This window comes from Prunus mume, linkage group LG6 (assembly GCF_029339155.1).
Source record: "Prunus mume cultivar Tortuosa linkage group LG6, ASM2933915v1, whole genome shotgun sequence".
NCBI lineage: Eukaryota > Viridiplantae > Streptophyta > Magnoliopsida > Rosales > Rosaceae > Prunus > Prunus mume.
Genome location: NC_142703.1, coordinates 13,549,466 through 13,563,013, shown reverse-complemented (window position 1 = coordinate 13,563,013; position 13,548 = coordinate 13,549,466). Strand labels below are relative to the sequence as shown.

General features: G+C 35.5%; 4 protein-coding genes across 4 annotated transcripts; 2 read left to right on the top strand and 2 right to left on the bottom strand.

Moving 5' to 3' along the window:
- On the top strand, positions 1 to 1,550 carry XTH10 (xyloglucan endotransglucosylase/hydrolase 10). The gene is made up of 4 exons (XM_008238005.3): positions 1 to 333; positions 410 to 510; positions 612 to 805; positions 945 to 1,550. The coding sequence occupies exons 1-4, from the start codon at positions 144 to 146 to the stop codon at positions 1,345 to 1,347; spliced, it is 888 nt and encodes a 295-aa protein (XP_008236227.2). The 5' UTR covers positions 1 to 143; the 3' UTR covers positions 1,348 to 1,550.
- A 1,697-nt stretch (positions 1,551 to 3,247) lies between these two features.
- On the top strand, positions 3,248 to 5,791 carry LOC103335017 (uncharacterized). Its single transcript, XM_008238004.2, has 5 exons — positions 3,248 to 3,507; positions 3,595 to 3,696; positions 4,961 to 5,031; positions 5,131 to 5,193; positions 5,292 to 5,791. The coding sequence occupies exons 1-5, from the start codon at positions 3,444 to 3,446 to the stop codon at positions 5,607 to 5,609; spliced, it is 618 nt and encodes a 205-aa protein (XP_008236226.2). The 5' UTR covers positions 3,248 to 3,443; the 3' UTR covers positions 5,610 to 5,791.
- Positions 5,792 to 6,503: 712 nt separating this feature from the next.
- Positions 6,504 to 6,977, bottom strand: LOC103335026 (pathogenesis-related leaf protein 6-like). Its single transcript, XM_008238015.2, has one exon. The coding sequence runs from the start codon at positions 6,975 to 6,977 to the stop codon at positions 6,504 to 6,506; it is 474 nt and encodes a 157-aa protein (XP_008236237.2).
- A 3,760-nt stretch (positions 6,978 to 10,737) lies between these two features.
- On the bottom strand, positions 10,738 to 11,390 carry LOC103335015 (pathogenesis-related protein 1-like). Its single transcript, XM_008238003.3, is given in 2 exon segments — positions 10,738 to 10,974; positions 10,977 to 11,390. Coding segments are annotated over 2 exon segments (483 nt in total). The 5' UTR covers positions 11,326 to 11,390; the 3' UTR covers positions 10,738 to 10,840.
- Between the last annotated feature and the right edge of the window lie 2,158 nt (positions 11,391 to 13,548).

Here is a 13,548-nt window from a genome sequence, read left to right as displayed (position 1 = left end):
TTCTTTTTTCGGTTGAATGTTCTCTGTTCCAATTTTCCACCGCCCTCCCATGCAATACCTATATATAGCTCTCTTCAACATGTTGCTATCATATTCCTCCATTACACACTATTAAAAAAAAAAAAAAAAAACAGAGTTAAACCATGAGTGATAATCACAGAATTGTCATCTTTATTGGGCTTTTTCTTACTTTGACATCGATTCGAATTACAGATGGTTCTGTTGTTTCAACAGGGGACTTCAACAAGGATTTCTTTGTGACATGGTCTCCTAGCCATGTAAACACTTCAGCTGATGGCAGGGCAAGGAGTATGAAGCTCGACCAAGAATCCGGTATGATCAAAATTCAAAATTCTTTAATTAGTTTTAACATTTCTGAATTCTGATCCTTTGTTTTTCATTATCCAAGGTGCTGGTTTTGCTTCAAATCAGATGTTCTTGTTTGGAGAAATTGACATGCAAATTAAACTAGTACCAGGTGATTCAGCAGGCACAGTTGTGGCCTATTATGTAAGTAGAAAACGTTTTCTTCTTCAGCTTTTTTTGTTGTTGCTTATTATTGAGTAATTAACAGCATAAATTTGATCGACTGGAAATTATTTTTAATGCAGCTGACATCTGATCAACCTAACCGTGACGAAGTAGACTTCGAGTTCCTTGGAAATGTGGCAGGCAAACCATATATCATTCAAACAAACATGTTTGCTGATGGATTCGGCAATCGTGAAGAGAGGGTCAATCTGTGGTTTGATCCAACAAAGGACTTCCATACCTATTCAATACTATGGAACCTTCACCAAATTGTGTATGCCATCTTTCAAATGAGCTGATTAGTATTTAATTTGAGTCTTGCTTACATAAGTTTTCTTCTTTAAAAAATCAACAAAAAAAAAAACGATTTGAAGTAATTTAAATGGAGAAACTTGGTGTACTTTTGCTTGTAGGTTCATGGTGGATTGGGTTCCAATCAGAGTATACAGAAACCATGCAGACAAGGGTGTAGCATTTCCAAGGTGGCAGCCAATGAGCATAAAAACCAGCCTATGGAACGGCGACAGCTGGGCGACAAGAGGCGGCAAGGACAAAACTGATTGGTCAAAGGGCCCATTCATAGCTTCATTCAGAAACTACAAGATTGATGCCTGTGTTTGGAACGGAAATGCAAGGTTTTGCAGGGCAGAGAGCCCTACAAACTGGTGGAACAAGAAGAAGTTCAGCACCCTAACAAAAACACAGAGAAGGTTGTTCAAATGGGTTAGAAAGCACCACATGATTTATGACTATTGCCAAGACAAACAAAGGTTCCAAGGCAACCTTCCGAAGGAGTGCTCTCTGCCTAAGTATTGATAAATTAAAGAAAACAAAAAACCATTTAATTTTATTTTACTGTTTTTGCTTTTCTCTATCTTATTGTGTAGCAAATTATTATTTCTAGGTTAGAAATCAATAATCATATAGAGGTTGTTCATCAGAGAGGAATTTAAAGCTCAATTACTTGAAGCATTCAAATGAATCATAGACTTGGAAGTAAAGTAACCTTTTTAGTTTTCTGTCTTTGGATTTGTAATATACCAAAATGTTTCTTCACTTTTTGGGTTTTTTTGGGAATATGCTGCTTTCACCTCATTCTTTAATAGAAGCGTGCATGTGGGGAAGGGGAAGGACATTGTTGAGAGAAACCTTGAAAATTTAAATTCCATGTATATGAAAAGGTAAGAAGGTGTAAGTCCTTCCAGCTCGAGGTTGTGGGTGTCTGACGTTAATGGTGAGAGTAGTCAATCTCCCCCTAGACTTTTTGTCATATATAAAAATAAAAATAAAAATAAAATAAAATAAAGGTAAGAAGGATGCAGGAGCCAGTTAAGAACATCAATGTTAATGAGCCTCACAACTTTACATGAAAGTTAATCTAGTTGCTCTTAACTAATTGAGCCACAAACTGCTTGTGATTGAAAGTATTAAGAAATATTAATAAAAGCTAATTAAAGAAGATTTTAAAAAAAAAAAAAAAAACAAAAAGCTAAACTGATAAGGTGATCCAATCCAATAAAAAGCCCATAGTCGTTAGATGCTCTTTAAGGCCTTAGTGATGGGGATTGATCAGCCCATTATATGATCTGAAATTCATTATGCTCAAATTAGAGCACAATAGATTTCTTAAAACAGGCCCAACATCAAAACCTCATTAAGAAAACTCAAAAAATTAAAAAGGGTATTAAAGTAATTTAATAACCAAAATTAAATTTAATATGGCAAACTGTTGTTTTTTGGGTTCGTTTATATAAATTAAATGGTGTAGAGTTTATTTATATCACTAGTGCTAAAAATAGGTATATAACTAAATATCTCTTTTATTAAGTCTAATATGAATCATAAAATTATATCGAATTCCACGTACGCCATCAAATAAAATTTGTTTCTAAAAATTATACAATATATGAATATGTTGTATATATAATAAACAAGAAACTATGAATGACGTGAGATAACATAGCAGTCAAGTGTCTGTTCTATTGAAACTGAAAATGGACTGCAGCAGAATATATGCTGTTTAATTTAGAACAGCTAAGGAGCTTAATTAGAATGAACTCTGAGAGAGAGAGAGAGAGAGAGAGAGAGAGAGAGATTGAGAACAAAAACAATTGGACTTCGAAGATAATCAACATATCTGAACTGAAACTCATCATCACCAACAATGGATATGTACTCGATAGTGCATTTCTCTGAAAATATATTTAAAGAGTATAGGCTATACTCCTTAAATTAAAAAAATTAAAATAAATAGCCGAGTGGGTATACTCTTTAAATAATAAAAAAATATATTCCAAGCGTATAGCCGAACGGCTATACATCTTATATAAAAATATATTTAACTATTATAGCCGCACGGCTATACTTATTAAATAAAAAATATATTTAAATCGTATCACCGCGCGAGATATAGTATTTAAATAAAAAATATTTTGTTAAACAGTATAGCCGGCCAGCTATACTCTTTGAATAAACAATATATTTAAATAGTATAGCCGTTCGGCTATACGTCATAAATAAAAAAATATTTAAATTTTATAGCCGCTCGGCTATATTATTTAATTAAAAATATATATTAAAAAGTATAGCCGCCCGATATACTCCTTAAATAAAATATATTTAAATAGTATCGCCGCCCGGCTATACTCGTGCAATAAAAATATATTTAAATGGTATAGCCGCTCGGCTGTACGCTTTAGATTAAGATACTCTTATATGATCAGCCCGTTATATGATCTGAAATTCTTTTTTTTTTGGTCAAGGATCTGAAATTCTTAAAATGGAGAATAGAAAATAGAATGACAAAAATAATAAAATAAAAAAGGTAGAAAACCCTGCTGGATTGAACCTCCTCCTTCGAGAGGCTAAAAACCCTAAACCCTTCGACCCTCTACCGCTAGCGATAGAGAGAGATGGGAAGTACAAGCAAAGACCTTCTACAATTGGAGCACCAGAAGGCCTTAACTTCACCCATTGGTATCGCTTTCTCTCTATCTGTATCTCTCTGGTTCGCTCGCTTTCAGTGCAAACTCATTAGCTCACTGTCTGTGTATTTTCTTGCAGAATCCACACTACTTGTTTGTAAAAATGACTCACAGGCTTGTCAAACAAAGAAGGCTCAACCTGAAGGGAAACCCATCGGTGTTCCTGTTATCAAAAGCCAAGGTACTCGATTTGCCCCCTTTTAAATTTGGTTTCTTTGTTCCTTTTTTTAATTTGTTGTTTTTGTTAAGAATGTGGATTCTGCAAGCAAGTACAATAGAGATACAGGTGTAGAAAGATCATTTGGGTCATCCTCAAGTATTCTCAAAATTTGTCACAAAAGGCTTATCTTTTCTTTTTCTTCGAAGTATTTTCTTCAGAGCTAGTTCGTAGGATTAAGCTATGAACATTTCAATTTAAAGGAAGTTGATTTATGTATTCGTGGTAAGAGTTAAAATCTAGAATACCACTATGGCCATGTTCGGCATGTGTAGAGGTCTTTTCTTTTTCTATTTGGTAAATTTTTTCTATGTTGGCTTTGTACAGGGCCAACGAGTTGATGTTTAATCCTCCACTGGGTTTATGATTTGGGTGATGTGTGCTTAATTGCTTATACGAGGTCTTCGTTATATTCAGCTGTCAGCATAACATCTATGCAGCCTGTCTACTTTTTGAAATTTCCTACGTTTTATATTTTATTTACAAACTTGCAAATTGGCTAAGTTGTAGTATTTTGGTTTAGAAGGATGTGATTCAAGTCTCCTGTAATTGAATTTGTCTCATTCATTTTGATGTTGTGCTGATTTTTCATCAATTAATTTTACGAGATGAGATTATTTTTTTGTGCTGCCTACTTTTTTCTTAGCACCTGAGATATTATCTTCTTCCTCTTTTGGTTTCTTGGAAAGAATTTTTATTGAGATGAAGGAAAACAAATCATGTTTTTCAGTAAACATAAGTACTTCTTTGTCTAGGTGTTAAACCCTCCTTCAGATGGGCTTGAAATCTGTGTTCATGTTGATCCTCTACAACCTGTTCATTACCTTACCTTGTAATACTGTTGCTCATATGGTTTCCTTATGCATATTTTCTCCCACTGGAACTTCTACCTTTAAAAGACCATAGAGGATTTGTGCAATTTGGGCTTTAGAATATGTCCCAAGCTTTTGTTTCTTTGTTTAAATAAAAACTTAATTGATGATCAGACAATGTCAAGGTAGAAGATTGAAATAGATTACAGAGCATTGTAACATTGAAACTTGAGGCTGGACTGAGATGGATGTTTCGAACTGTTTTCCCTTACCTCTTTTTTGTTGGGTGAAACAGTAGTTTGCACTTCGTCATGGACTTGAGATTCTTCAGTTGTCTCTGCTTCTGTTTTGTTTGTAGTGTTGTTTTCTTAGAAATAACTTGGATAATGTTGCTCATTTTCATTGCTTGTCTGCAGTTTTGGGAAAAATAAGGGATTTCTTGGGAGTCATATCAGAAGCTAATGAAAGATTAGAAAAGGATGCAAAGGTTGGTATATTGGTCCTGCACCCCAAGCTAGATTGTATATCCCGATTCCAACATACTTTTCAAATCAGAACCTGTGTTTACTCATTTACTTGTATGTAGGATAATTCAAAAAACTATGATATTGAAGCGCTCACTGGAAATGAATCTCAAGTCATTGAAATGGTCTCTCTCTCTCTCTCTCTCTCTCTCTCTCTCTCTCAGACACACACACATACACAGAGGGGATTAATAATTTATTTTGGGTGGACCTGAATTGACAGGATTTAATGCTGGGTGTTGCTGATCTTCAAACTCCCGAGGCTGTGGCTGCTGCGGAATCTGCTATTTCTGGTTATCAGCCTGTTATACCATTGGCCGTCAGCAGTAGTGAAGAGGAGTCACAGGATAGCAGTAACAACGATAGTAGCAGTGATGAGGATGAGAATGATAGTAGCAGTGAAGAGGATGAAAGTGATGGTGAGGATAAGAAAACATCCTCTCCTGTCAAACTCAAAACACCCAAGTCTGACAAAGATGATTCGAGTGATGTTCGTAACACCCGGTCCAAAAAGCGGCCAAAAATTGTTGAGCTTCCTTGAAATGATGTGAGATCTAGTTCTCGTATCTGTGCGTTTCAGGAATTATCAATTTATTGTAATAGTTGGGCAAGTCTAAAGACTTCCACACTGTGCGAAGGGAATATGATGAACGGTTCTGGGAGTTATCTATAAAAAGTTGTCTAACTGTGGTATAATTTAATACGTAATTTCTTTTCACCCGAGTCTGCAGAGTGAATTCTAAGTTATTTGCCACCAGAACAAAAGAAAAAGATTACCCAAGTAGGAAGACAATTCCGAAGGTAAATATGTCTTTACGATCACTCAAAGGAAAAATATTTAGAGGACCACTTTGTATTATGCCCTTGTTAGAGGGGAAGACTCATTCCAAGATGGACATTATTTTCTCCCTATTTTATTTGTTTCATTGAGGACTATACATGCATTGTCAAATTGACCAAAATAAATAAATCAATCAATACATGCATTGGCAAAATAAAAAATAAAATGTGTTGGCTACATTTTGTGCATACATTCGTATGTAATACATTATAAGTTAAAATTAGAAGGGAATTGTTATTGGCACTCCAAAATTTGTATCAGTACATCAAATTATAGTTGGTTCATCAGATATGTAGATTAAAGCCACAGTAAAACCACTACAGTAGAACCATTATTATTCAAATTTCTTGCTAATCAACAAGCAAAGTACACTTTGAAAGTTGAAACAGTTGATCAAGACAACCTCAAAACGAACCAAAACATAAAAATACACTTGGTGAGTAAAGCAAGGAGTGCACCATCAGTTATTTTATCAAAGGAGGCTTTGTTTAATTATCACATATCACCTTATTTTTTATTTTCACCTTATTAATTAGCAGGCATCCATTCCATTAATTGCTTAATCAAATCTGGATTAAGCTTAAGCCTCCTTAATTAATAAGGACGCTGCCCAACATAGTTGCCAGGAGGGTCATAGTTGCAAGTCACAAACCACCACCCATTGCTGCACTGAACCCTAGCACACCCCAGCCTAACAGAGTTTTTCCAAACCACTTGAGTATAATGCAGGCACTGCTGCCCTCCAACGCAAGAGTTTGAGGTGTAGTTATAGTTAGGCTTCTCTGCCACCCACAAGTTCACAGCAGCTGTGCCTGTAAATGAGCCACTCCCCTTGGCCAAGTTCTCACCATAAGTCCCATTTGAATGCACCAGGTTGCAATCTGCAGCACTTGAGTTGGCATAGTTCTGAGCATAGGCCTCGACGGTGCTGTCCCACGTGATGTTCGGGACGCCGACTTGCTTACGTGCCACGTTGTGTGCATTGAGGTAGTCTTGCTGGGAGTTTTGGGCATGGGAGGGATGAAGCACCAGAGACGTGAGACAAAGAAGTACAATACACAAAGCCATGTTTGATTTTTCTGTGTACCAAATGATTATGTAACTTGTGTGAGGATTGCACTGTCAATGTGACATTCTTAGGCTATTTATAGGAAGAAGTACAATTAAATAACAGATTATTTATGGACCGTTAAGGGAATATAATATGAAAAGTATTTTATCAAAAGGATACATGTCACCATTTAAAGCAACCAAAGTCATCAAAAACTTTCCCCTTGGTCTTGCATCACAAAACTTTACGGTCACCTTCAGCTATGTGTTATATATATATAGCAAGTGGTGCATTGGTCACTACGACTTGCATGCTTTTATTTTTCTAAAAGAAGCAACTTCATTACAAAAAAAGAAAAAAAAGAATGAATGTGTTACTTCCAGTTTGAACTTCGTCAATTGAAAGTACTTTGTATCTCAATATATATTGCTTAATCTTTACACATATTAATCAGAGAATTCGTAAGGGGTTTGTATTCGATTTTCTCCTCTCCAAATATCGCATGTAAAAAAAAAAATAGAGAATTCTCTATCCGGCCCAACTCAGAAAAAAAAAAGTGAAAAGAAACACTAAAGTTAAGGCCCAGCCAAGGCGCTAGCTCCAGCCCTCATCTGAGATCAGAATAAGGCCCAAATATTCTGGACAGAGTGTGAGTCATGTCCCAAATTGCCAATCATCATTTGTGGCTAAGATATCAATGAAGATGTGTTTAGGTGGGATTCAAACTTCCAGCCTATTCTAACATTTGAAAGAAATTTATCATTAAATCAAAATTTAGTTGGTGAAATGTGTATGAATGTTTAAACATCAATTTTATGTGTTTGGTCAAAATGTTTGGAGAGTTTGGGGTCCAGTTTTAGCTGAATAGAATTGGAATCAAAATTGGTCTGAACCGGTTCAGTTTAGTTTTTCAACGGTTGTTGATTTTTGGTTAATTAAGTTTTTTTCGATTTTTTAGAGTTCAGTTCAACTCGGTTATCTGGTTCCGCAATTCATATGCCCACCCCTAGTGTGGACACATATTTTGTGTTTGACAAAAATTCTGATACGTGACTATTATACAGTTATAACACATGTTTTATTTATTAATAAATCCAAAAATACAACACGTAATATCACACAAAATAAATTTATGCATTTAGAAGTGGACGAAGTAATATACCTCATTGGCATGACTTGTCTCTCCCTATCTTTTGTCAATGACTAATAGTAATAGATGCGGTTTCTGTTGACCAAAAAAAAGAGATCCATTGACGGCCAACCTCCTTTGCTCAAGCTGCATTGACAGCCAAGAGTTAGTCTTCTGATGGCATTTGGGCAAAGAAAAGATGGACCGAGTCTAGGCTTTGGTCAAGGATGAAAATGTGTGGTGCTGCAATGTGGAAATTTTTTTCCTCTACGGGTCCAAATGGATTTAGGAAATGTTAAAAGATGCAATAATTAAACCCATTAATTCTTCTGTTGGAAAAAAACCTAACTCAAGTTGAGACTAAACAATTTACCATATTTTTATCCCACATTTCTATACCACATGATGTGACATGTCCATATTATATGTCAAATCAATTAAATCAATGAAACATATTTTAATTAAGAATTAGAAAAATAAATACTCGACTAAATCATAAAAGAAAAGAAAATGTTAAATGATTTTAATTGATGTGGCTGTCCGTCTCAACTGTTACATAAGATGGTATAGGAATGTGGTATACAAATGTGGTAAGAGTAGTATTACTAAATAATTTTTCTCCTCCTACCATTTACAACTTTCTATCTATCGAAAACATGCATATTAATTTTATCCAGCTTCATTTTCGTCCGTTTCTTCATTTCCTAGAGGAAAAGGGTAGCTAGAGATTGATTTAATTTCGTTTGTAGAAATTAAATAATCATTGTGTTTTCTGTTCTTGTAAGCCATGCGATACCATAAGATACATTTCAAACTTGGCTTAAAATTTAAATGCAAGCCATGCGATACCATAAGAATATTAAAGGAATAATGGCATCTTAATTCTTTGATTGTCCGGCGCCATTTAACAATTGGGTCCATGGTCTCAATGATGGCTCTTGACTGATCTTGAGTGACTTTTGGCCTACCTTTCTAGGCTTATCCCATGTAGTGCTTCTGCCATCACACAAGACTTGACTCGACACCCCTTCCATCGACTATAGAATAGAAAGCTTTAATTATATCCTTGATTCCTAACAACACAATCAGATAACTAAATTGGATGCTTCCTCAATACAATATTGACTTGTAAAAACCCAATATGGAGGTAGATTAGGATAAATATTTGTTTATGACTCTAACGAGAAACACTTGTGTTTGACAAAGGAAAAAAAAGGGAAACACTTGTGTGAAACGGGAATAGTACTGTTTTATTATTTTCAGCCAATCACAATATGTCATGTGTGATAATTTTTTTATGTGGCAGTCTATGATTGACTGAGGATAGCAAAACAATGTTATCTCTGTTTCACATAAGTTCTTCTGAACTCTAAACACCACCCCTTATTATTTAATTTTTTATATTATAACACGTGACAGTAAGGAGTACATATTTTAAAACTCTCGTTTTCATGGTCGCTAAGGATCAAAGATTATAATGGTCACCTACCGTTAGATCTAATACAATGGTGAATACTAATCTACAAAGTTCAATGCTTAACCCACCCACTCCTTCTCTCATCGTGTCACGTTTGGCCGTTCAATCTCCAAACTAGCCTCCTTCTTCCTTTTTTGGGGTAGGGTTTTCTCTCTTATTAAATTATACAAATTTATAAATAAACCCAATCCTAGACATGTATTTATAAAAAAATTTAAGCACTATTTAAACATAGAAACACACCTAAAATCAACCACAAAGTCAACTTTTTGAGTGTGTTTATAAATGGGTTTTGAGTGTGTATAATGATGGGTTTTGGGTGTGTTTATATGTTTAAATAGTGCTTGGGTTTTTTTATAATTTCAACCCCCATTTTGGGTGTTTTAGTGAAACCCCCTATTAATTATTGGTTTTACATTTTCTGATGTGGTTTTAAGCTCTCAGATTACTTTGTCACAGAACTATTAGGTTTAGAATAACGATATTAACATCACCAATAAAAACAGTTATTCTGGAAAATTGTCTAGAAAGTCATAATGAAGTTTTTTTTTAAAAAAAAAAGAAGAAGAAGGAAAATCATAAAAAAAATTTCAACACATTCCTTTGTCAGATAGAGTACAAGAGGATGAACTTTCTGCACTATAGTCGAGGAAACGAAAAATCCAAAGGAAATAAGAAAAATTAAAACTTGAAATCAAGGAGGGATAGAAAGAGGGTTCAGCCGTACCCAACAATAAAACCACATTGACTTCAGATTCTCATTAACTCTTCCATGGAAGTGACAAAAAGAAGAGACAACGAGGAAGTTAAAAACCTATATGGAGGTTTGCTTCAATGGAGGACAGAGGTCATCTTTCTAGAGAAGGCTGAGTTGGGTCAGCATAATTTCTTTTCACTATAATAACCGGGCAGCATAATTAGGCAGTGTTTTTTTACACCTCTGAGAGCCTTTTTAATTATTGGAAGAAGCTTATGAATATAATATATGAATTTGAATCAATTATCTCTCGATCTAGTGGTATTTCTCTTCCAAATGTTAGAAGAGATTCCAAGTTCCCCTATCTTCTTTGTCGAGAAATATATATGAATCTGTATAGAAGACAAATGAGACGTTTTCCACAAAACTTCATGGAATGCAACATAAGGACGAGTTTACAACTTAATTGTAAACTTTGAGAAAATACCAAATTTTATTCTCATATATTAAAAATGAAAACTCTTATTAAAGTACTGTAAGCTTTCATTTAGCCACAAGAGGTTTGCTAATAGCTAAATCAGTAAGGCTTCTGGCCAATATAGTTGCCTCGGGGATCATAATTGCACCCAATGAAGGTACCTCCATTGTTGCACCTAACTTTGGCACATCCTACACGAGCTGAGTTGCGCCAAACAACCTGAGTATAATGGCGCACACCTTGTTAGGAGCACAGGTGTTTGAGTTGTAGTCATAGTTGGCCTTCTCTGCCACAAACAAGTTCACCGCAGCTGTGCCGGACATGTCACCGCTACTCTTCGCTATGTTTTCGCCATAAGGCCCGCCAGAGTGCACAAGATTGCAATCACCTTGACGGGAATTGGCATATCTTTGTGCATAAGCTGCTAGGTTTGGATCCCATGTTAAGGCTTGAACACCTACTGCCGCTCGAGCGGCATTGTGGGCATTGAGGTAGTCTTGTGGTGAGTCTTGGGCAAGAGTGGGTTGGAGGAGGGCTAAACCTAGGAGACAAACCAAGGCAAATGACATCTTACACAACCCCATGTTATTGGTTTGCAGTCTCTTTGCAAGATATTTTGTTTGGTGTTTATTGATGGGAAATGAGAGATATAACATGGAGTATTTATAAGGAAAATGTTAGGGCTGATAGACAATTGGAGAGAAAAACTTGGGCGGAGAATTCTGTTAACTTGACAAGCTAGGTCTATGGCACGTCTTATTACCTAGTCACAAAAATATTTAATGTGTTATTGAATCGCTCGCTCTTTCTTTGCAGTGTTATTATCTGTTTAATCAGAAAACAAGTTAGAGATATGTTGCAACATGGTGATCAATTTACAACCGAGACATGGGACCAAGAGAGAGGATGTGGATTGGGAGGAGGGTGTGTGGGGTGTGGATGTGGATGTGGATGTGGATGTTTATTGTTAGCATAGTTCTGGGCATAAGCCCCTACGTTAATGTGCAGAAGGCCAACGTCATTGGCAGGAAAGCCAGATCGTCTACTAGTCTTCTCATGAGAGGGCAAAGTGAGATGGACTGTAAATTACAATCAAGCCCATGAGTCCTCCAACACACAAAAAGCTTGTGATTGGTTTTTCTCCATTGACTATTATGAAAGGAGAAGGACATGTCCATTGCCTAACAAAATAGGGAATCAATGGTTGAGTGATTAGCTTAGTTGTTTAGAGGTATAATTAATTTTTATTTGTTTATTTAATCATAATGATATTGATTTGTTTAAATTGATATTTTTTAGTCTTATATTATATCCTCCAAATAATTATACAGTAATGCTTTGGTTGAAATTTGATAAAAACACCATATAACAAAATAGAAACGTTGAGTTCTTGGTTGTTTATGATATGTAATGACGTTCATGATATGAAACGGCAACAATTGTAGGTTAATTGTAATGTTATTTTTTTCAATTAATTATGAATAACATTAGTATTGTTTAAAGTATAAGGATATTTAGTTGTCTATATAATTTTTTTTTCCAGCTCTTAGCCTTTAAAAATTGCACCTCTATTGAAAAATTCATGAGTCCGCCACTGCCCATCCAAATTACACTTTGCCATGTGGAATCCTATTACTTGGGATGGAACGTAACTGATTAAAAATAGCAAAATAGTGTTATCCACGTGATATATAAGTTTTTCTCAGGAAATCTTTGGTCAAGGATAAGCAAGTGGGGTTGTAGGAGGCATGCATGTGGAGTATGTATTGGAATATAGTGTGGAAATTTTTCTTTCAATAATTAAGGTCCTTTTTCCTTGCATTCATTTTTCGTCCTTCTGCCCTGAGGGAAAGGGTAGAAATTGGTTGAATTGTCATTGTAGGAAATTGGTTGAATTGTCATTGTAGTCCTACAATTCTTGTAGAGCATAATAGACATTTCAAACTTTTCCTAAATGGTCTCGGTCAAGAGATTATGGGCTTGTTTGTTAGGGAGGATTAGATTAGACTAGACTAAACTAACAAAATGCCTATATTTTATGTGCATTTTAAGGCATAATATGGATATTTTGCCTAACTTGGAGGAATAATGGGGACTATCTATAAGATATTGATTACTAAAACTTTATCCCCCTAATCCCCTTGAAAATGGTGGGATTATAAGGGATAAGTTTTAGTCATCAACCTCTTATGAATAGTCCTCCTTCATCCTCCAAGTTAGACAACAATATCCAAATTATACCTTAATTGCACATGAAATGTAGATATTTTGCTAATATAGTCCAATCTAATCTAGTGCTTCCTAACAAACTAGGCCAATCATGGAATATATAGCACATATCTTAGCTCACAAATATTTTGTGCAATGTAATTGGGTGGGTCGGTAGCAACTAGTTAGCTAGGACTGAGGGCAAAAGCGGAGACAATGAAGGCCCACAAGGGTTATCTAACTCTTCTGAAGGTCCCTAATTAACCCTGCATTTATTTATATTTACCTTTTGTTTATAATTTATTCTTAAAATCTGACTTTGACTGAAGTTCCGCAAGCTATTATAACTTCAATTTTTTTTTCTTTACTTTTTTTACAACCGAGACATGGGACCGAGAGAGAGGATGTGGATTTTGGGGGCCTGGTGGGTGGATGTGGATGTGGATGTTTATTGTTAGCATAGTTCCGGGCATAAGCCCCTACGTTAATGTCCTACGTCAGAAGGCCAACGTCATCACTTTTGCCAGCAGGAAAGCCAGATCGTCTACTAGTCTTCTCATGAGAGGGCAAAGTGAGATGGACCTGTAAATTACAATCAA

What these genes read in the sequence shown, in the direction of transcription:
- LOC103335017 (XM_008238004.2), top strand. Translation starts at nt 3,444, where the DNA reads ATGGGAAGTACAAGCAAAGACCTTCTACAATTGGAGCACCAGAAGGCC. An exon ending in GGCCTTAACTTCACCCATTG is followed by an intron (nt 3,508 to 3,594) that starts GTATCGCTTTCT and finishes ATTTTCTTGCAG; the next exon opens with AATCCACACTACTTGTTTGT. An exon ending in GATTAGAAAAGGATGCAAAG is followed by an intron (nt 5,032 to 5,130) that starts GTTGGTATATTG and finishes ACTTGTATGTAG; the next exon opens with GATAATTCAAAAAACTATGA.
- XTH10 (XM_008238005.3), top strand. Translation starts at nt 144, where the DNA reads ATGAGTGATAATCACAGAATTGTCATCTTTATTGGGCTTTTTCTTACT. An exon ending in GCACAGTTGTGGCCTATTAT is followed by an intron (nt 511 to 611) that starts GTAAGTAGAAAA and finishes TTTTTAATGCAG; the next exon opens with CTGACATCTGATCAACCTAA. An exon ending in TGGAACCTTCACCAAATTGT is followed by an intron (nt 806 to 944) that starts GTATGCCATCTT and finishes TTTTGCTTGTAG; the next exon opens with GTTCATGGTGGATTGGGTTC.
- LOC103335026 (XM_008238015.2), bottom strand. Translation starts at nt 6,977, where the DNA reads ATGGCTTTGTGTATTGTACTTCTTTGTCTCACGTCTCTGGTGCTTCAT.